Source organism: Bombyx mori, chromosome 19 (assembly GCF_030269925.1).
Source record: "Bombyx mori chromosome 19, ASM3026992v2".
Taxonomy (NCBI): domain Eukaryota; kingdom Metazoa; phylum Arthropoda; class Insecta; order Lepidoptera; family Bombycidae; genus Bombyx; species Bombyx mori.
This window is the reverse complement of record NC_085125.1, coordinates 435,425-457,799: the sequence shown is the minus strand read 5'-3', so window position 1 is coordinate 457,799 and position 22,375 is coordinate 435,425. Positions and strand designations below refer to the sequence as shown.

The following is a 22,375-nucleotide window of genomic DNA, read 5'->3' as shown; positions in this document are numbered from 1 at the left end:
TACCCTTTCGATCCTCGCAGAGGTCATCAAGACTCAACTTTACTTACTTTAATTTCCGCTTACTATCTCGTGTGCCGGTCATGATCCCAGATAAATGCTTGGTATGATTTATGGCCATTAACCGTAATAAAACTTCTACCCTGAGTCAGAAGGCAACCCCTTTGTGGGTTTCATCTCAAATAATATTGAAGATTGTGTGTTTTACATCTAACGCGACTGTGGCCTTATAGACTACGCTATCACAGTTTATCTTCGATAATACTGCCGTTCGACCACGGCAGAAAATGGCAATTATTCTAAATAATAACGGTCAACTATTTTCTTCTTTTCAAAAGGAGTCATACATTTATATTACCGGTTTTAAGGATCTCAATTGAAAAACCCGATAAGTAAAACAATTTGTGATAATTTTAAGATTACAAATAGATTTATCAATATTTCAAATTGCATTACAGTGCATTGAGATGCATATTTTAGTCATTAGAATCAATTGCTCATATTGCTGCTCGCCTCTCATGACAGTATTCATTGAAACCGAACGATTTCCTGCTTCTGGTTCTGGTACAGAGATGGCGCTGTTTTAAAATTTCAACTCCGCTAATCTAGATATTGCTTGAGCAATCAGTAAGTGATCAGAATAATATGTAAAGGCTTTCAACCAATGAGTAAAGTACTTAAAGTGCATAAAGAGCCCTCTGAAGCCGCATTGCCAGCACGTCGATGGTGCTTAAGTGCGATGTCAAATCCGTTATTTTTCGTATAAGCCAACGCGTCAAGTCGAGGTCATTTACCTCTAAATTTTATGTTTCTTCGAAGATAATATCTAGTAATCTTACGGGACTGAGAACTACTTGATATTATGTGCTGAAAAATAGAGGATTCCATATTAACGAAACGGTTCATAGAAAAAAGAAATTGATACGTATCGATTTTAAATTATAAACGTTACGTCACTATACGTACGCTAGTGTTTGAACCGATACCAAAACGAAGCAATAATGTGTGGCTAAAAATAACATTGGGTTTTTTTCATGAAACTTTCATATTCCCTAATACATAGGATCCAACATTTTACATACATCATCGGCAGTCATCGGTCACCCCGAACCGACGCGCATGCGTACAACACGCAAATAAATGTCATTCGAATTTCACGTACAAATAAAGCTTAAAATTGTACAACAATAATTTCATAGAGTGAGCTGTTGAACCAGTTGCTCAGGTTTACGTCATAGAAACTGTTTGAAATTTTTACAAATCGACATTAGACTTTATCTTGTTCAGTTAAAGTGGTTTTTTGATTGTAATTACTGAAAGGACGAAAGTTGAAGTGCAGGGTATCGACCGTTAGCCGTCTCTGTCAGACGCGCCCGGGAGCGCGGCGGCGGGTAACGTGTCTTTGCGAAAAAAATGTTGATTTTCGTACTGAGCTCGTGATGTTTTGGCGGCGCGTCTCAAAACTTCAGAGGACTGTGCTCGTTGTGTTTTGTTACCTCTTTGTGTACCTGTTGATCTTCTACTCGATCATACCAGACGCCGCTATAACGTTTGTCGACGAAGATTTTAGCGTCGGCGACAAATACGTGTTCATGTTTCTATCAGTGCCGGAGACAAGAATCCTTAAAGAAAGCGACAGTGTCGCATTATTCGAAAGAAGGAAATGCGGTAAATGTTTTATCACGAACAACAGAGGATTCATGCCTATAAGGGAGTATGACGCGGTGCTGCATTTGGTTAATGCGTCGGTTGACGAACATCCCGTTGGACAGGAGAAAAAATATGTGATCCAGACATCGAAGAAGTGCATCAACAATAAATTTAGGAACTGTGTGACCGAGCCGGTCGTGTTGTCGTTTATTTCGAAACAATATCACGACTTGTGTAGCCTGTGCCGATATTTGCATTTAAAAAGGAATAGTAGTGTGTGAAATCTGGCACGCTTGACCAGTCAATGAAATATTCAGTAATGTATTGAAGTGGGTATTTAAATTCCTTTCAATATTATATTCGCACGTTAGTAACGCGCGACTTTCATGATTATCAGTAAAATATACGTTACATAAATTGGTTAGCAATTTGTGCTCAATGTTGACAGTATATTATCATGCTGTTGGACCACTTGCTCATACGTCAGCATTCTATGTTACTTAAATTTGTTAGCAATTTGTGCTCAATGTTGACAGAATATTATTATGCTGTTGGACCACTTGCTCATACGTCAGCATTCTATGCGAATCAAATATTACATGCCTTATTTAATGTAGAAATATTTATTATAATTAATTACTTCTTCACGAATAGTAATGAAAAAATGTGTGATAATTTGGTGCTTGTGATACTCATAGACAATAAAATGTATGTGATATTACTTGATAACCGTTGACATCGGTTGGCATTGTAAATTCGATATACCTAATCCTTTCTTATCGATTAAAATTAAATTTACGTTAATTAATTCGAGTATGATCTCTATATTCTTATGGTAGGTATACCCGAAGTGTTAAACATTAAGTACCAGTATCGTGATAATAAATAATTTGATTAATGTTTTAATATTATCATGTATCGTATGTAAACGAATACCTTGACATAATGTTTCATTACCGAAAATCTAAATACAATTTTTACATGCACGATTAATCATCATTTGTGTAGGTATTATTATTTTTTTGAATAACGATAAACTAAATTTATAATTGATTTAAGACATAAAAATACTAAATACAAAGTCGGTGTGCCCGTGACGGGTGACACAGTGAAATTATCGCAGTACGATTGACGTGTTCATGAATAGTAGGTATATAATATTTTCTAAAGTTTAAGTTGCGTGTTACCGGAAATTTATCATATCGCCAAACCAAGTTTCGATAAGTTTTTTTTTTTCCGCGAATACGGTTTTGACATGATATTTTAATGATGTGCCTAAATCTTGTTATATCTAGGCAATACAGCGCATTTATTTTTGAAATTTTTAAAATGATATATTTATTAATCACGAAAGCACAATAGTGTCTAGAAACGCTCCTTACACTTGTCGTATTGTTTGCTGAGCTGAATGACTTACAGTACAGTGTGCCTTAAGGCGAATTTACATTACGAAATTAGTGGCGTGAAATTAATTTCGTGACATTAGTTTTACCAACAGTTTCACGTGTAATTTAATACTTTCGTAATGCATGCATTAATTTCATGCATGCAAATTAGTTTCGTGCCCTGCGCGATTTTTTGGTGAAATTAATGTCATGCAACTAATTTCATAGTGTAGACGCGACGTTAGGCTCGAACTAATATCAACTACTGCAATTAAAGTGATTCACCCGGTGAGGAAACAGGAGTGCGCAAACCCCTCTACCACAGTTATATGGCATATCCTTCTTCAAACGAGAGGAGGCTCAGAATCGTTGATGTCTTTGGGTGACATATCTTCTAGTGAACCGTACGCTCTGCCTCTTTAACAAGACCAGTTTACGATTTTATCTTAGGTTTGTTGTAAAACATATGATTAAAAAGCATAAACTGTTTTTTTTATTTAATTAAAATCCCGCCATAACAATCAGCCAAAGAAACCTTTAAATGATTACTAGACAAGATTTAACAAAGAGAACTCACTACGCTACGACGATGCTGTATGATCTTTAATTTAGATCTCATGATGTTCATATTTGTTGATTGTAAAGACAGATATATCCAACAATTAATGAGTGGATTGAAACTATTAAAATCACAAATTTAAAATGTATATAGATTCTGTAGATATCATAGATTCTTAAGAGTTTTTCATCACAAAACATGTACAATTGTATTGTATGTTTAGTCTCTCAATCACCTATATTCATAAGCGTATGCATAGCGTTGACCTGCATTGTCTGAAATTTATGGAATCACTGATCAATACCATTGTATTTCACGCTAAACATAATTAAGTTCATGTACTATTTGTAAATCTTCACGAATCAAACACGGTCATTCTCTAAAGACTATGCTGCCTTAGTGATACAATGCTTGTTGTATTCATATTAATTACTTGCATACAAATATCGATATATAAAAATCACGAAGCAATTCATTGTTATTTCGTATTATTGTAAATATATTTTATTAGCAATTTTAAATAATATTTTACGTATAATATTCGCTCATCATAAGAATACGAACAAAAAGACTTGTATGATGTTAAAATAAAAGTTTACCTTCTTAGTGTTTGATCATTTGCTACCGGCGTATCAATGTAGATCATAAGGGTGGAGGAAGAACGTAGCTTATTGTAAATTAGCCGGTATGGATAGATGTGGTAAGACCTCTACACTACCATACTATATGCCGCTAAATGCTAAATATCTCTTGAGCAATATGTAGAACCTATATTTTGGTCTCCCTAGACCACGCACATCAGGGAACATTTGTACATACATTAGAGAATTTCATGTGAATTACTATCTATAATAATATGTAAAGAGATTCAATTATCTTCAGTTAATCAATCTGTTTGTGAGATACCTTTGCAAGTGCACGATTAATAAATAAATGCAGTGGCCTTCCACAAGGAAACCAACAGGCTATACATAGTATGTTTGAGAAAACTGTGACCTTCCACTGGCATCCTTAATTACGCATCTTCCGTATTGCGCAACAAAGGACGAGGCCCAGTGAAGCGAAGCAAAACTGAACAGCGATAACGCAATTGTGAAACCAGTCTACCAGTCTCCACCGGGGAGTGCGGTGGAGTTTCTAATCGTGATAATCTAAAGAAGAATCGTTGTGTGAAAATGAAATTTGCCGTATTTAGAAGGTAACAATACGAGGTCTCTGTTCAAGTGGTTTTTACTGGTGGTAGGACCTCTTGTGAGTCCGCACGGGTAGGTACCACCGCCTCGCCTATTTCGGCCGTGAAGCAGTCATGCGTTTCGGTTTGAAGGGTGGGACAACCGCTGTAACTACACTGAGACCTCAGAACTTATATCTCAAGGTGGGTGGCGCATTTACGTTGTAGATGTATATGGGTTTCAGTAACCACTTTACACCAGGTGGACTGTGAGTTCGTCCACATATCTAGGCAATAAAAAAAAAGTGGTTACAGCGTCAAAGTAGTAGGGTCATAAAGTTCCTCGATTGTAATATTTGCTAGTAGCAACCTAGACACCTTAGTTCCTAATGCCTTCGTTCTGTTGATTCATGGTCTAGTGCAATTTTGCGTTTTCGTTGATCGTTATTCTGGCGCGAAGCAATCGTACATTGCAGTGTGGAGGGTTGGAATAGCTTTTATTTCAATGTAATCAATACTGCCGACGAGCAATGGGTCGGCTGTGGCAACGTGACTTAGAAATGAAATGATACTGTGCTTATATCGGCTTCGACAAAATGAACGAGGCTTACGGTATTGTTACCTCAAGATTGGGGAATCGTACAAATATATTCAGCTGAGATTTGAGGAGTAAAATATGATTGGCTGGAAAATGTTTTTTTGAGAAACTAGTTATATTAGTAGCCCCGGTCTTTTGAGAGAAGGAACAGAGAAACATTTGCAAATTTATTTTATTTATGTCACCTTATATAGGTAGCTATGGTTCCCAAGAAATGGTCATTACTTATATGCATTTAGTGGGTAGGTTAGTTGTTGAAATTGACAGCAAATACCAGTCAAACCCACAGCATGAAATACCAATTAATTTCATTATCAGGGTTCAGCGTAATAAATGTTGTTTTAACTGTACGTTGCTTTAGTATGAGAGACTGCACATGTCTGTTCAGCAGATTTCTTCTTTTTTTTCAGTTTTACGTAGTTTTGGTGATGATATTATATGCAAGAACGCGCTTAAACCGCTGCTTGGAAGCGCCCAACAAACACCTGTTAAAATCAGTTATCTCTGTCACTAATTGACAAAGACATTCTCTACTTGTGCGCCAAGAAACTCGGCTGCTTTCGTTTTCAGAATTATGGCGAACAGCCAGAGGTTAGACATTTTGTAAATGAGCAGATTTTTTTGTTCTAACATTTTCATTGTTGTCATCATTGTTATCACGTCGTAGATTTTCATTCCAATTATTTCTAAATTAGTTTCTAACGCTTCGAATACTATTCACCGACTGCGAAAGGCCGCCTGTATTCCCGTCATTTCTGCAAGCCAACGTCAAACCGCTTTTTACCACGATGCAATCGAATTTGTTGTCACCAGGACAGAGTTGATCGTTAGTCCCCAAAACCGCAAGGCTTTGTCATAACAACCATATTCATTCAACAGCATTCCTATTTATATTTGTACCAGTACCATACTGGTTTGGAATAAGCTTCCCTCCACGGTATTTCCTGAGCAATTTGACACATCATTCTTCAAACATCTAAAGGGAGTCATCGATACTGGGTTACACTTCGTTTTTACCGTCGCACCGCCGGCCACCGGAGTAGAGTTTATCCATACTACCTGGAGCCGCTGCGTTCATCTACAGTGGGTTTCCAGATATATTTTCCGCCACGTACCATCCGGATTTGGAATGAGATCCCCCCTCCACAATGGTTCCCGAGTGCTATGACATGTCTTCATTTCATTCTTCAAACGAGGCTTGTGGGGAGTACTAAGTGGTAGTCAGCGGCTTGGCTCTGCCCCTGGCATTGCTGACGTCCATGAGCATCGGTAACCACTTACCATCAGCTGGGCCGTATACGAATATGCCTACACGGACAATTTAAAAAAACGCGGCGTTTGACAGTCTCTTCGGTATTCCTGATGTCCATGTAGGATATTGAACACTTATGATCAGATGGGCCGTGCACTGTCAACTTTTGAAAACAATATAAAAAGGCGGTTTGTTCTTTTACGACAATTCGAAAAATAATGATTACGCTTCAGTGATAAGTCTATCTAATCTTTCTGTCTGTTAAAATTACGAAATTTATCAGCTGTAGATAAAGATGGATTTTGCTAAATATATTCCACTTTTTGAACAATATTGCCGGTACAAAGGCGACGTTCAGTTGAAGCTCTGCGTCTCAACTCTCGGGTTAATCTAATCGCAGAGATTTTAACTGGAGGTAGACAGAACGCGAGGCAACATGACTAGGTATCTGGATTCTAATCAGGATGAGTTTTGCTACAAAGGGTAATTGCCTATGGCTCCAGTACTTAACACGAGCTAGGCACTAAAGTAGGCATAAAACGAAGGATGACATCGTTTTAGTGATTTTTTTTTATTGCTCAGATGGGTGGACGAGCTCACAGCCCACCTGTTGTTAAGTGGTTACTGGAGCCCATAGATATCTACAACGTAAATGCGCCACCTACCTTGAGATATAAGTTCTAAGGTCTCAGTATAGTTACAACGGCTACTCCACCCTTCAAACCGAAACGCATTACTGCTTCACGGCAGAAATAGGCGGGGTGGTGGTACCTACCCGTGCGGACTCACAAGAGGTCCTACCACCAGTAAAGTGTTGTAAAGTTGTACTGTAGGAAATATACTTTGGTTAGTACACATAGAGTAGCGAACTCCTCTGACTTTAGAATCACTTACACCTCTAACCCTCAGGTTGCTTTCAAAACTCCTTCTCCTTCTCACATTAACATCAGTAAAAGCTGATCTTTTCACCAAAGCGACGAGGACAAAAGCCGATGAAAGGGATCTTAGACAAAGTGTTTTTGATTTCATAATTGTCGGCGGAGGCACTGCTGGCTGCGTCTTGGCTAACAGGCTGTCAGCTGTCTCGGATTGGAAGGTAATTGATGATAAGCTATCTGAGCTCAAAGCGGCCGATTAGCTTATTCTACACGTATTTACGATTACAGGTGGCTTTAGTTAAGGGTAGGTGCTTTGCGGAGTAAAGGCTGCCAGCTTCTTGATTGAGCACACAGACCTGAATACACTTTAGCAATATTTTACTACAAGTATAGCCAGGTATCATCGAAACTTTTATGTGCTTCGACAGAAATAGCTAGGTCTGGTTGGTGAGTTTAGAATACGTCCTAGACATGGTTGATAGAGCGCTTTGTAAGCCCGCTATTGTAAATACTTATTTTTACATATATATTTTCGTCCTAAAGACATAATTCCGGTCTGAATGGTAGGATTGCTGTGATCACAATACAATCAAGATTTCCCTCATTTCTAAAAATTCGATTCTATTCAATTCTACAGGTTCTTTTAGTAGAAACTGGTGATGATGAGAACATAGATTATAATATCCCAGGAGTTCCGACCAATGAGTACCGTCCGATTCTGTGGAACTATAGGACAGAGAGAAACGGCTACTCCTGTCTATCCAGGCCTAGTGGAAGCTGCGAGGTCAAAACTGGAAAAGTACTCGGGGGCTCCAGTGTAACCAACGATATGAAGTATACAAGAGGCTCTAAAGTGGACTATGATGGCTGGCACAATACTGGAACGCTTGCCTCTTTGGAGTGGAAGTTCGAAAATTTAATTGATGACTTTAAATACAGCGAAGATAACGGTAAGATTATTTTACTTGAGATTACACTATCGTTATGTTTATTTTCAAATAAAATAGACCTAATCTAATGTTTTAGATTATTATGAAATCTAATAATGTAAATAATAATACTGCACAATAAGCTTAAAACTTTTACTGGCTATAGGATCATCGTATCCAGAATTAAATGTTAAAATATTTTGAGAATGAAAAATTTACAATATATTCCAGGAGATTACGACATCTTAATGAACTCATTATATCACTCTCGCGGTGGAGAGATGCACGTCAAAAAGTTCAAGTATACAGATCGATACATCGAAGTATTTAATGGAGCTTTCTCTGAAATGGGCTTACGGACCTTGGATATAAATACAAATATTCCAGAAGCTGTTGTTAATAATCAATTCGCAATGATAAACAATACTAGACTTAGTACTAATAGTGCCTTTTTGAAGCCAGTAAGACACAGGAAGAATCTAACAATTCTGAAGGGAGCTACAGTTACCAAAATTGTTATCAATAAACAAGAAAATACAGTTGATGGAATTTTGTATGAGATAGAAAAGGGTAAAGAAAGACCCGCTTATGTTAAAAGAGAAATAATTCTCACTACTGGAGCCATCAACAATGTGCGTTTGTTACACTTATCTGGAATAGGTCCAAAGATAGAATTGAAAAAGTATAATATTACTACTATCAAAGATCTTCCTGTAGGAATGAATTACCAAGATCAAGTCACCACTGGGGGTCTGGCTTTCGTGATGAACGATGTCGCACCGGTTACTGAGGAAAAAATTACTAATGATTTCAAGACCTGGTTCCAGAGCCGTAGTGGTCCGTTAGCTTCTAGAGGAATTAATCAAGTATCTGCATTTTTACAATTATATGAAAACATTAATGCTCCGGACGTTGAATTGGCATTAGATGGAAACTATATTAGAAGCGATAAGTATTTACTAACCAATCTTACCGTTCACAGCGCTGAAGAATTTAATCTACCGCTTCCTTATTATAATTTAGTTAATATTCACCCAATTTTACTGAGACCCAAAAGCAAAGGTCGAGTACTTTTAAACAAAAGAAACCCAAAGTATGGTCGACCAGTCATACAAGCAAACTTGCTAAAGGAAACAGAGGATCTGGACACTTTGGTTGATAGCATAGACATTGCTTTGCAACTCCTTGATACCAAAGAAATGAAGAAAGCAGAAGTGAAATTTGCTCCTTTAGACTTATTTCCGTGCGATAGACTAAGCAACAGAGATCAATGGAACTGCATAGCCAGACATTATACTAGAGCCATGAGTAGGCCTATTGGGACTTGTAGAATGGGAGATAATAGCACGGAGTCCGTAGTAGACTTCCAGCTTAGGGTACACGGCATCGAAGGTTTGCGCATAATTGATGCTTCTGTTATGCCTTCACACGTCCGTGGAGGCATATTTGCACCGACATTGATGATAGCAGAGAAAGGTGCAAAAATGATTTTAAAAGATTGGAAAGAAAATAAAGGTCACTTTTACAATAGGTGATTTAAGGAAAATAAAACATACATAAATTTAATACCAAATAGTTTTAATTAAATCACTTGCTTTTTCAGCTATCATTATCACAGGAGCAGCAGTTGAACCTCTAGTTATCTTAGGAATTATTGACGCATCTACCACTCTTAAATTAGAAATACCGTACACCCCCAGACTACTGTCGACAACTGATTTCGAATCAGTGACTGTACCCATCTTACATGTGCCTACGTAATTATGTAATGGCATAGAAAATTGTTTGATAATACACGACCAAAACTGAGTTGAAACTGCTTCATGGTTTTTACATTCATTATTTAATATTGGACGAGGATCGAACTCAAATCCTGCTGTTTTAAAGACTTCAGTATCAAAAAGTCTTACTGCGTGCTGGACACCTTCAAGTAATTTAATTTCGTCGGTTGGATCTTTAAGAAAATTCGGATAAATTAATGGCTTCCCAAATATTGGGTCTGTAGCGTTTAATACTACTTGTCCTCGACTTTTGGGCGTTAACAAAGACACGCAAATATTCAGCCTGTCGTAATACATATTGGAATCGTGACCCTTAAACCTGATCTCTATATCAGGGGTCCCCAAAACATCTGAAATACTAGACTCCACAAAAGCAACTACTTGGAAATTCGCCGCCAGCGGCCCTACACCTTTTGTGTAATAATTTGTAATATCTTTAAGCTTTTCCGGGAATTTAGATGTTGTAGCCGTTTTTGTTAGTTTAATGACAGGCAAACAAACAGATAAATGGTCATGAAAATTACCGCCGACAGGTAAATCCGCGTGAACTTTAATACCTAAATATTCTAAATAGTCTCTGGGTCCGATTCCAGAGAGCATTAATAATCTGGGAGAATTTATCGCTCCCGCGCTCAGTATAACTTCTTTGTTAACTCTAACTAAGACTCTTGTACCATTTTTCATGTAAACCACACTGTGCGCCTTCACGACTTCTCCGATATTCTCAAATCGTATTTTAGTTACCAACGCTTCTGTAATTACATTTAAATTTGAACGTACTTTTCTAATTGGATCTATGAAAGCAGTGTACGCACTAACTCGTTCGCCAAAATACGACATAGTCTGAATTCTCATGAACCCCAATTGATTTCTTCCATTAATATCGGTGTAGTTGTACCCTAACTCATTGAATGCACTTAACAAAACATCCACGTTATCGTCCACGTAAGGATACCTCCCGACATCCAATGGACCCTGGGTTGAATGATAAACTTTGTTTTTTGAAATGTCCTTGTCATAATTTCCTTCTGAATATTTGAAATACGGTAAAACTTCGCTGAAACTCCATCCTTCGTTTCCATTTAAAGCCCATTCATCGTAATCTGCTGGACTTCCTCTCATGTACGCCATGTCGTTAATGGAGGTAGTACCTCCTAGCACTCTGCCTTGAACTACTTCACAGCCTGTTTCAACACGATCTTGACAGAAACTGGAGGAGATAATATAAAAAAAAAATTTTCAGGAGATTCATAAATATTTTAACTATGTGTTTATGATCTTATAAACTGAGAATACTTGTGTAGGTCTTAATTTAAAAGTAGCTCGATTATTATAAAACAAGCAACAAGCTTAAGCTAAAGTTTTTACAATACTATCTAATCGGCGAGCGAAGATGAAACGAAAAGAAGTTAAAGCAGCGTGTATCATACCCGTGTTTGGTCACCATTGCTCAAAAACATTACCTATTTGAGGATCATCGTGAAGCCACTGTCAACTATTACGATGATATAACAAATGCTTGTACCCAACTTGTGACCGTTATTTTAGTAACTTAAAAAATGGAAATTATAGTCTAGGAATAATCGTATGTCGTCATAGCCTAAAGGATAAGACGCCTGGTGCATTCGTATCAAGCAATGCGATTGCGCTAGTGTTCGGATCCCGCAGAAAGGTATAAATTTTTCTAATGAAATACGCACTTAACAAATGTTCACGATTGACTTCCACGGTGAAGGAATACCTAATATCGTGTAATAAAAATCAAACTCGCAAATTTATAATTTGCGTAATTACTGGTGGTAGGACCTCTTGTGAGTCCGCGCGGGTAGGTACCACAACCAACCTGTCTATATCTGCCGTGAAGTAGTGATGCGTTTCGTTTGAAGGGTGGGGCAGCCGTTGTATTGTAAAAACTGAGATTTTAGAACTCATGTCTCTTGAGACATGGACCCACCTTGGTGGGTGCAGCATTTAGGTACGTTGTTGATGTCTGTAGGCTCCAGTAACCACTGAATTCTTCGTCCTCGAACCGAAGTCCATGAGTTTGTCCACCCATCTAAGCAATAAAATAGTATATGTTTAAATAGCTTTTCTTTGTGTTTACTCAGTAACGCCACTTACCCCTTCTTGGGTCTCATGCTGTACTGCCAGTCGAGACTTGAACCTTTGAATTCACTAGTCAGACCTGGTATCAAAGCTATTTTCGGCTCTTCAGGCCCTGCCTCAATAAGAAGGATCTACGAAATAGACAATTATATGAAAAATTAATGAAATCGCTATTTTGTTACTATCAACGTGCAACTTGCAATCTAACTCATGAATATTAACAGTAGCTCACTCTACTAAGTAGTTATTTATTCACGTCCTTATGGATCCATGAGACCCCAATTTATTTTTTTTATCGCCCTTTTTGGCAGACGAGCATACGGCCCACCTGATGGTGAGTGGTTACCGTCGCCCATGGGCTTCAGCAATGCCAGGGGCAGAGCCAAGCCGCTGCCTACCGCTTAGTACTCTCCACAAGCCTTGTTTGAAGAAGGACATGTCATAGTGCTCGCATTGCATTTGCATTAACAAGACTTTTACATTAGACGCCTTCAGCTCTAACACTAGGAGCAGTTGCTCTTGAGCTGTTAGGTCTCCTTCGGAGGCGCTCGGGCAGCTGTTATCAAATCCCACCCCTCCTGGCTGAGCCTTTGCTCGCCCATCTGCCCTGGTGAAACTGGAAAGGCCTCCTTGCCACCAGTAATCCTTCAATCTTAAAAAAAAAGTTACTTACTGCTAAAGGTACGTCTGTCTCCTTTTTATAAAAAAAATTATCAGGCAGTGGTTGTTATTGGATTGTTTTACCAACCGTCGTTGCCAAGTCTGCTTGATCGTTTACTAGTAGAAGAAAATAAAAATTTTAAGAGTTTTCTTTTCTTACCTTCCATTTCCTATTTTCTGATAGTCTACTGGCAAGAACACAGCCGGCTGTACCGCCACCTATCACCACAAAATCATATTCCTCTTCAACATTTTCGAGAGGATTTTTGTGCCTGAATTTGATAAGTTCGTCAGTTTTACCTTGACTTTTACCAAAATAATCTGGTTCAGCAGCGATGTGTCCGTAAAGAGTGTGTACCAAGGATATCAGTAAGATGGCTGTAGGGGCACACTCAATTCTACCATCGCATATCTTACACAGTTCATCAGTTATATTCGCTGTCATTGCATCTTACACTTCTTTTTATTTCACTATCATTTTAAATCAACAATCTTAAGCCGTTCGATTTTAGTCGGATGTTTAATGGACACAGGTCCTATAAATTTCTAGAATTGTTTTGATTAAAAAGAGCCTGCGTCACGTGTTGTTTGGAAAGTTTGATGCATTTATTTTATAGTACGGTTATCATTCAAAGGATCCAGTACATTTCTGTAACTTTAATAACAATTATTTTCACGATTTTATTTATTTTAACATTTTAAATCACCACAATTTTTAAATTCTATCAGTCTCTTAGTATTTTTGTATAAAAGCTGAATGTATTTTATAACGCCGCGATAGAAGCATTAATCGATATATTTAGCTGTGTTTTTAATTATGCAGAACACTTCAGAACGTTTCAATAGATACTGAAACTTCAAAGACAATATCAAAGAATTTATTGTTTACCATAACGTGTTGTTTTTGTTTGGAATCTTTTCTGCATTGTTTGGAGTTCCGAGAGGTTTTCGTAACGGGAATAGAACGCGTACGTGGAAATTGTGAAAATAAGCCAGTCAACGGGATTGTTAATGTTTCCAATGAGCTTTGAAATATATCCGATATTAGAAATGTAGGTACGCGTAACATCTCCTGGTCAGGGGCCGAGATATATTAACATAGTTTCCCCGAGGGCCGCACCGATATATCCAGAATCGTCCAGAAATGGTTGAGGTAGGCAGCGGCTTGGCTCTGCCCCTGGCATTGCTGAAGTCCATGGGCGAGGGTAACCATTCACCATCAGGTGGGCCGTGTGCTCGTCTGCCTACGCGAGCAATAAAAAAATGTGTTTTTTCGCAAATGTTGTCAAGAAATAAAATAATGGGCGACTACTGATTGACTCATCATTTTCCGAGAGATGTCACATGGTAAACACGTGGTGTCCGTCACGACCCACTGGGCTAAGCATGGTTTGTAGTCTGACGATCAACGTGTTAATCTATATATTAATACGTGAAGCAAAAACTTTGTATCCCTTTTTACGAAAATTGCGCGGACGGAGGAGTATGAAATTTTCCAAACTTATAGAGAATATAGGGAAGAAGTGCACAATGCTATTTTTTTTTTAATAATGCATAAAAGATACATTAAATGAATAAAGAAAACATTGCACACACTACCACGTATTTGACACACACACGCATGCATACTATTTATTTATTGTCAAACTTTTGTTCTTGACGTCTGTGGTCGAATTGAGAATAGATTAAATATTGTTTGTCTTTATTAATATTTAGTGTAGTCTTGGCGTTGAAAATATAATTATAATAGTGTACAAACTTACAATTCCAATTAATTATAGTCGAATAAAACCGAAATTTATGTTTGATCGTCCAAATGGGAACAACCTTATGACTTCAACAACAGGGTTAAGACGATCGACGTAACCAAAAGCGTGTGTGACAGACAACTCATTGTGACAACTACATATTATGTAGGTACATTCAATTCGAAGCAGGTAGCCCGTCCGAACCCGATCGATTCACTCAGCTGTGCTTTCCCATTAGCCGATTAAAATAATTTTATTAATGTGATTGAGTTGATTGCTTCACTGTGGCGTTTCGCTATTAAAATACAGAAAGATTTCAATCTATTGTGCAACAATTATATATGGTACGCATTCTGACACAAAAAAAAACCCAGCTGATACGCAAAACACGTACTCTCGAAGCGATGCAGGGGAGAGGCAGTTCAGTTTATATTAGGATACTTGAAATAATTATGTTTTTTTTTATTGCTTAGATGAGTGGACGAGCTCACAGCCCACCTCGTGTAAAGTGGTTACTGGAGCCCATGGACACCTACAACGTAAATGCGCCACCCACCTTGAGATATAAGTTCTAAGATCTCAGTATAGTTACAACGGCTGCCCCACCCTTCAAACCGAAAGGCATTACTGCTTCACGGCAGAAATAGGCAGGGTGGTGGTACCTACCCGCGCGGACTCATAAGAGGTCCTACCACCAGTAAAAAAGTATAAGTAGTTTATTCATTTCACATTCTATTTAAGTATGTAAGAGTGTATTAGAGTGACAATGGCGCTGGCTAGCGAAGAGCACGTTTTTACCATTTCTTATATTTAACTAAGCTAACTAAAGCTGGTACTAAATCGCTGTTCTGGATGATTCTTGTGGTGGCATTTTGAAACTGATGGTAAATAATGATGAGCAGCAATGGAAGCAACAGGAAATGCTAGCTTGTGCCTAAAGCACACCACGCCTCCCAGTGGAGGTCCCGATTTGCGGAGAAACTCTATTTCTAAGAACCTTTGAGACCACGGCTGATATATAAAATACAAACATACATAACGTGAAACCTTGAAACATTGTATTGAATTCAGACCGTGTTGCTTATCAGCTTCAGTACCGACTTAAATTCGGGTTTTAATGGTAGCCAGCGGCTTGGCTCTACCCTAGCGTGGCTCACGACCATGAGCGACGGTAGCTGCTTATCATCAAATGGGCCGTATGCAAAGTCTGTCTCCAAAGGCAAAAAATAGTAATAAAGGTGGACTGTGAACTCGTTTGTCCAACTACTCTGAATGAAATTAAATTAAATTGCATCCTGTAGGTATACTCTACGATCGTTTTCTGGAGTATATGATGCAATACTGTGATTTGCTTTCCACCACCGCAACACCAGGCCAGGGTTCCCAGCCCTGATTTACGCTACGATCCCACCAATCATTTTCATAAGAATTTTTTATTGCTTATGTGGGTGGACGAGCTCACAGCCCACCTAGTGTTAAGTGGTTACTGGAGTCCATAGCCATTTACAGCGTAGATGCGCCACCCACCTTGAGATATAAGTTGTAAAGTCTCAGTATAGTTACAACGGCTGCCCCGCCCTTCAAGCCGAAACGCGTTACTGCTTCACGGCAGAAATAGGCAGGGTGGTGGTACCTACCCGTGCGGACTCACATCTGGTCCTACCACCAGTAAATATTAATATGCCGCATACCGTGGACCGCCAAGAGAACAAACAAATCTGTCCTCGAGCAACTTCGCGTAGAAACGAGACTGTCTACGATTTGCTACCAGAAGGTTCTTGGGTACTTTGATTACATTGCTCGGCGGCCACCAGATAAACTTGAAAAATTAGCTGTGGTGGGCAAGGTAGTAGGGAAAATACCCGTCGATCGGCCGCCAAACCGCTGGTCAGATCAGATAACTGCGCTCTCTGGATACTCTGTTGTGACCGCCCTGAGAGAAGCCGAAAACCGAAGGAAATGGAAGCTGATGGTACAAAGAGCCACGAAGGGCTTTCAGGGACACGACCTTCAGCAATGAAGTATGTGACTTAAAAGAGACAGAATTAATTTGCCGCGAATAGAATGTGCATGTACCCCCGCTGTGTCTGCAGAAATGGTTTTATATTTGCGGATGTCCCTTAGCCACGGCGACTACTTATAGCTTCACTACATAGTATAAAACAAAGTCGCTTTCTCTGTCCCTATATCTGTCTGTCCCTATGTATGCTTAAACCTTTAAAACTACTCAACGGATTTTGATGCGGTTCTTTTTAATAGATAGAGTGATTTAAGAGGAAGGTTTATAATAATATGTATAATAACATCCATTAAATAGTCGAGAAATCAATAATAAATTACAGTTTCCAAAGCGAAGCGAGGGCGGGTCGCTAGTACTCATATATCTATCTTATATCTCTATACATAAAAATTTATTGATGTTCTTTAATCTCGCTAAAACAGAAGAACGGCTGGATCGATTTGGCTAATTTTGGTCTTGAATTATTTGCGGAAGTCCAGAGAAGGTTTAAAAGGTAGATAAATATAAAAATGCTCGGAATCAAATCAAATAACCATTTTGTTTTTCCTTTGATGTGTCCCCCGTCGGACGGATTCCTTTTGTTTGTTTTAAGTTTATTTTTTGCAAAAGTTTAGGTCTTTTATTTATCGATTGGGGCAGTACGAAGTCTGCCGGGTCAGCTAGTAGCTTATAAATATATGCATATCACGAACAAAGCAGTATCCAAACAACATTACAATTTTCACGAAATCGATCAAAAGTTGGCGACATGTTGAGAACACTCAGGAAACTCAAGTGTAGCGGCCGCATTGTCACATCAATTTGCAATTTTAATGTAAAAAAGGACAACAGGATTATAATTGTAATTTAAATTGATATGAACCATCACGCACAATGTTTCATTTGATGACGACGTCCGCCGAGAACGAAACGGTCCATTCACAACGTTTTATTGTTAGTGCCTTCATAATCATAACACTTCGGGGACTGTACTTATTGTTCTAATTACTTGGATACTCCAATATAAGTGTTACTGTCGTCTCGATACCGCAGTCGCAGTCTCTGTAGACTATACGGGTCTTCGAACTTTTTATTTATTACTTAGACGGGTGGAAGAACTCATAGTCAACCTGGTGTTAAGTGGTTACTGGAGCCCGTGGACATCAACAACATCCGCCAATGCCATCACCCACCTTGAGACGTTAGTTTTAAGGTCTCCGTTTTTAAGCCAAACGCATTACTGCTTCACAGCAAAAGTAGGTAGGGTGGTGGTACCGGTGTAGAAATGCATGATTCCAGTCCAGTGTCAACTTTCCGGTGAAGCGATGTATACCTGCATGAGACGGAAGATGTCCCTCGGTTGAAACATGCTAGAATTTCTAGGAACTGAGGCAAAAACTGTACTGCAATTCAGAACATACTAGTTTATTTAACTGAATTTATAGAAATGGTAAAACTGTAAATGAAGTTTTAAATAATAATATAATATTCGCATTAATTAATAGAAGAGTTCGAATTGTAACTAGCCGGCTGGTAAGAGGCATATCGATATATAAACGATCAGGCACCTTTTGAATATTTCGAGGCTTTAAATAAATATAATAATAATATATAACATATTTAATAAATAATAATATACATACATAATACTTCAAATAAATATTGCTGTAGCATTTATAATATTCGTGTGTAAAGATAACGTTTTCCTTGTGGATAAGTAAAAACATAACCATATATTATATTAAGGATATTTTACAGCGTTTCAATTGGGAAAAACTATTAGTAACTATTGGATGTATATCAATACGGATATACTAATATTATAAAAAAAACAAATCTGATAGTATCATTGACACCAAATTTAACCAAAACTTATAAATCTTTAAAAAAGTATTTGTTTGAGAACGTTATTTAAAATATTATTTGATAATTAATTTATGCTTTCCAAGACGAAGCCAACAGACCAGCACACAGAGGCAGCATCAATTTACTAAAATTCATAGCGTATGGCTTTAATTGCAAAAATTTAATTTATAACAGCGCCATCTACTCATCGAGTAGAGAAGTTTGACTACATTTAGTTTCGCTATCTGCCGCAGTAGAGGTAATGTCGTAAAATGAAATGGGCGGTGTTGTGGCATTTTAATCGCCCTACATTAGAATTTATTGATCGTTCGAAATTGTACTAACGGTATTCTTAAACTACAATCGATGTGGATTACATTGTACGTAGAATTGGACAATTTTTTTCTATAAATTTGAATTGTAAAAATAAGGGGACTGTTCAAACATTTATTATTTCGTAATAAGTCTGTTGTAATTTAGTTCTTGTGGTTCAATTTTAGTGAATTGTGTAAATCAGATAGTCCCGATAAAATGAATTAACGACCTTTGAAAATTATTTTCATTTTAAATTTGAACACAATCGGCTCTGAACAAAATTGCTCTGTATTGCAAAATGCCTAATTACAAGTATTTGCAAAAAATATGCCACTGAAATAAATAGAAAATCCGAGGACACTACTACAGACTGACATTATTAAAACGATTCAAATAATTAAGTAGTACATTTCCTGTTTACCATAAACTAAACATAAATTCTATGAAGTTGTCGAAAGCAGATAAATCACTTGAAACTCTATCAAACTACTTTCTGATTATACTTTATGGCGCCTTTACCTCATTACTGGATACTTATATTTTATTGAAACTGGATTTGAACGTGCATTCGAAGTAATGATTATATAGAATGTAATAATAATAAGTATAACAGCGTCTGTGGGTCCGCGCGGGACTGTACCACCATCCTGCCTATTTCTGTCCGAAGCAGTCCCGGACTCGGCTTCCAAGTTTGAGACTTCGGTTTGATCTCCTAATGTGAGTGAAGCAAAGGAGTCGCTTGGTGAGTTTGACTCGCACCTTTTTTTTTATCCTACCTAAGCTGATAGCCTTGAAAGGCTATTTCAGCGTAACCTTAATTAGTAGGTGAGCTCACGGGGCTCAAACCTGACGACGTTGCTAACACGAACCCTAGCAAGAGCCGCGCTTCGCAGAATCTACCACCGGATCGGAAACGCGACCCACTGAGAAGATCCGGCGAGAAACTCAGTGGGCTGTGTCTGTGGGTATTCACACCTGTGACTCCAACATGTGCGATGATGATGGCGGATTTCATTAGCAATAAGTATATTTGTATAATTTTTAATAACAAATATCTTTCGACTGCCGACAGCCGTCACACATTTGTCACTCTTAACGATATGTACCTGGTACGCGTCCAGATTGCAACAAACTGCACTACACGTGTTTCATTAAAGCCGGGAGAAACACTTAGTGTACATAGTATCTCCTTGTACGTTATTTGATCGTGTTACTGATTCTACCGTGTAAATTCACAGACGGTTTGATTTCCAAAGTAAGCACCGCATGTTTATCGAGAGGTTCCGTATTATTCACAATATGTTCATGTTTTGTTTTTTTATGAAGGGAAGGTCTCCGGACCTCCAATAATAAGCAGTATCACCAGCGTAGGAGACGAACGTGGAATCAGCCGTGAGGATATTTATGTTGTTTTTGTATTGCGTAGGTACCATTACGTTTTTGCTATTAGAAATATGAATTTTAAATGAAAGTTTGAATTGGAGGTGCTCGGTCATTATATTTATTATTATTAGATAAGGTGATGAATTTTTGTTTTTAAAAAAATTAAAGAATTTAATAACAAGTTTCATAATTGTAGTTTAAACCTGCCGAGTTCGTATCGCGGACTCTCCTCCTCAAGCCCTGAGTCTCCCGAGAGCCAGCGGTAGAGTTCACATAAAACTTCTAGATTAGAGACATCTAGATTAAAAGAATTATATATTTTATTTAAATTAACAAATTATTGAGAACAAATGGCACAAAATATAAATAGCTATTACAGTGTTGTATCAAAACATAACTTTTTTTTGTAATAAGGATCTCTAATTGGTCACAAACAGAAATAAATCTTGGTAGATGTTATATTTAATGGTCTGTAATGCTAGGGGTCCCACAGACCCGAGGCGTGCGTGTTCGGCGTTCCACCAAAAACGGGTTTTCGGTACCCCTAGCACTACGTAGATTTTAATTTTGTACAGCTTTTTTCTCGATGGATTTTTGTTGCCATCGGAGCAAGTTGCCTCGGCTCATCTAATTTCAATTATAATATCTTCTTTTATATACCAATTTATAAACCTATTTAAGTATCAAATAATAAAAAAAAAAAATTAGTTTACTGTTACTGGTGGTAGTTACTGGTAGTTACTCGTAGTAGGACCTCTTGTGAGTCCGCCCGGGTAGGTACCTCCGTTCTGCCTAATTCTGTCGTGAAGCAGTAATGCGTTTCGGTTTGAAGGGTGGGGCAGCCGTAGTCAAAAAGTGAGACCTTAGAACTCATGTGTCAGAGTGGGTGGCAGTATTAACGTTGTAGATGTATATGGGCTCCGGTAACCACTTAACACCAGGTGGGCTGTGAGCTTGTCCACACATCTAAGCAATAAATAAAAAATTGTAGCTACATCTGAAACGTAGTGGGATATAGATCTCGGTTCCATCAGCTGCCTAATTCTGCCGAAAGATATAGGTTCTAATACAACGGAATAATGAACTTGTTAAGGTGCTTAGATAATCGGAATCGCTCAAACGGTGCCTTGCTCACCCGTGAAATAACACCGGACGGCGAGAGACGCGCCTCGTAACAATAAACACGTCATTACGGATCCTCCCGATCCATTAACGGTGCTTTTAGGTACCTCAAGCACCAGTCACTGTCCTCGTCGAACCCGTCGCTTGCGACGAAGGGCTCGACGAGCGAATTAACCCACAGACACAGCCCACTGAGCCTCTTCTCGCCTGGTCTTCTCAGTGGGCCGCGTTTCCGATCCAGTGGTAGATTCCGCGAAGCACTGCTCTTGCTAGGGTCAATGTTAGCAACACTCCGCTTTTAGCCCCGTGAGCTCATCTACACGTTAGGGTGAAACTGAAATAGCCTCTGAAGGCTATCAGCATAGGTAGGATAAAAAAAGTAACAATAAAATACCAATAATTATCATTGAGCGCACGAACGACTCCTAGTACTACTTTTTTATATAATACTGTCCCTACGTAATGTACAGCAATTTGAACTGGAAATGGGCTTATTTAAATACTTGAGGCATATATAAAAACTGCATAAATGCAGTATTTTCATTAAAATCAGTTTATTTAATTTAAATAGTAACTGTCAAAATAGGATGGTAACCGTCAAACTGTGACCGTAAGTAAGTGATACCTCACTGGTATTGCCGATGCTGAAACGCGCAGATAATTGTAGCGCGATTCTGTGTTTTTTCAATGCATTGGATACTGTACATTTCAGTTTAACACTTATATTAAATTAAGCATTTTTTGTGAGACAAAGATAGATTACAAAGAGTCTACTTCCAATGGGGACAGTATGATGGCTTTTCACTGCTTAATTATATAATACACAATATATTCTAATTTAAAAAAACGTCTTAAAACACAAGAATTCAACCAATCTATGTACATTGTTCATGATCAATTTTTTACCTCAAAACACAAATCAATGCTACAACATTTTTGTAGATAAGTAACACGACTCCTTGGTTGTCACAAGAAATTGTCGGGAAGATATTCTTGG

At 38.1% G+C, this 22,375-nt stretch overlaps 3 protein-coding genes across 12 annotated transcripts in view; 2 read left to right on the top strand and 1 right to left on the bottom strand.

Moving 5' to 3' along the window:
* LOC101737057 (protein prickle) overlaps positions 1 to 22,375 on the top strand; it is a 358,717-nt gene that overhangs the window by 160,823 nt on the left and 175,519 nt on the right. The window lies entirely within an intron of this gene.
* On the top strand, positions 1,341 to 9,985 carry LOC101736659 (glucose dehydrogenase [FAD, quinone]). 2 transcript variants are annotated; one of them, XM_021348001.3, is made up of 4 exons: positions 1,341 to 4,789; positions 7,522 to 7,708; positions 8,128 to 8,440; positions 8,651 to 9,985. In XM_021348001.3, the coding sequence occupies exons 1-4, from the start codon at positions 4,767 to 4,769 to the stop codon at positions 9,952 to 9,954; spliced, it is 1,827 nt and encodes a 608-aa protein (XP_021203676.2). In that variant the 5' UTR covers positions 1,341 to 4,766; the 3' UTR covers positions 9,955 to 9,985. The 2 variants fall into 2 exon arrangements, with proteins under 2 accessions (XP_021203676.2, XP_062529844.1); XM_062673860.1 differs by lacking the exon at positions 1,341 to 4,789 and adding an exon at positions 5,036 to 7,056.
* LOC101736800 (glucose dehydrogenase [FAD, quinone]) lies at positions 9,981 to 13,813 on the bottom strand. The gene is made up of 3 exons (XM_004926173.4): positions 13,127 to 13,813; positions 12,322 to 12,437; positions 9,981 to 11,410 (listed from the first exon to the last, which is right to left on the bottom strand). The coding sequence occupies exons 1-3, from the start codon at positions 13,409 to 13,411 to the stop codon at positions 9,982 to 9,984; spliced, it is 1,830 nt and encodes a 609-aa protein (XP_004926230.2). The 5' UTR covers positions 13,412 to 13,813; the 3' UTR covers position 9,981.

What these genes read in the sequence shown, in the direction of transcription:
- LOC101736659 (XM_021348001.3), top strand. Translation starts at nt 4,767, where the DNA reads ATGAAATTTGCCGTATTTAGAAG. An exon ending in AAATTTGCCGTATTTAGAAG is followed by an intron (nt 4,790 to 7,521) that starts GTAACAATACGA and finishes TCTAACCCTCAG; the next exon opens with GTTGCTTTCAAAACTCCTTC. An exon ending in CAGCTGTCTCGGATTGGAAG is followed by an intron (nt 7,709 to 8,127) that starts GTAATTGATGAT and finishes TCAATTCTACAG; the next exon opens with GTTCTTTTAGTAGAAACTGG.
- LOC101736800 (XM_004926173.4), bottom strand. Translation starts at nt 13,411, where the DNA reads ATGACAGCGAATATAACTGATGAACTGTGTAAGATATGCGATGGTAGA. An exon ending in CAGAAAATAGGAAATGGAAG is followed by an intron (nt 12,438 to 13,126) that starts GTAAGAAAAGAA and finishes TCTATTTCGTAG; the next exon opens with ATCCTTCTTATTGAGGCAGG. An exon ending in AGCATGAGACCCAAGAAGGG is followed by an intron (nt 11,411 to 12,321) that starts GTAAGTGGCGTT and finishes TATCTCCTCCAG; the next exon opens with TTTCTGTCAAGATCGTGTTG.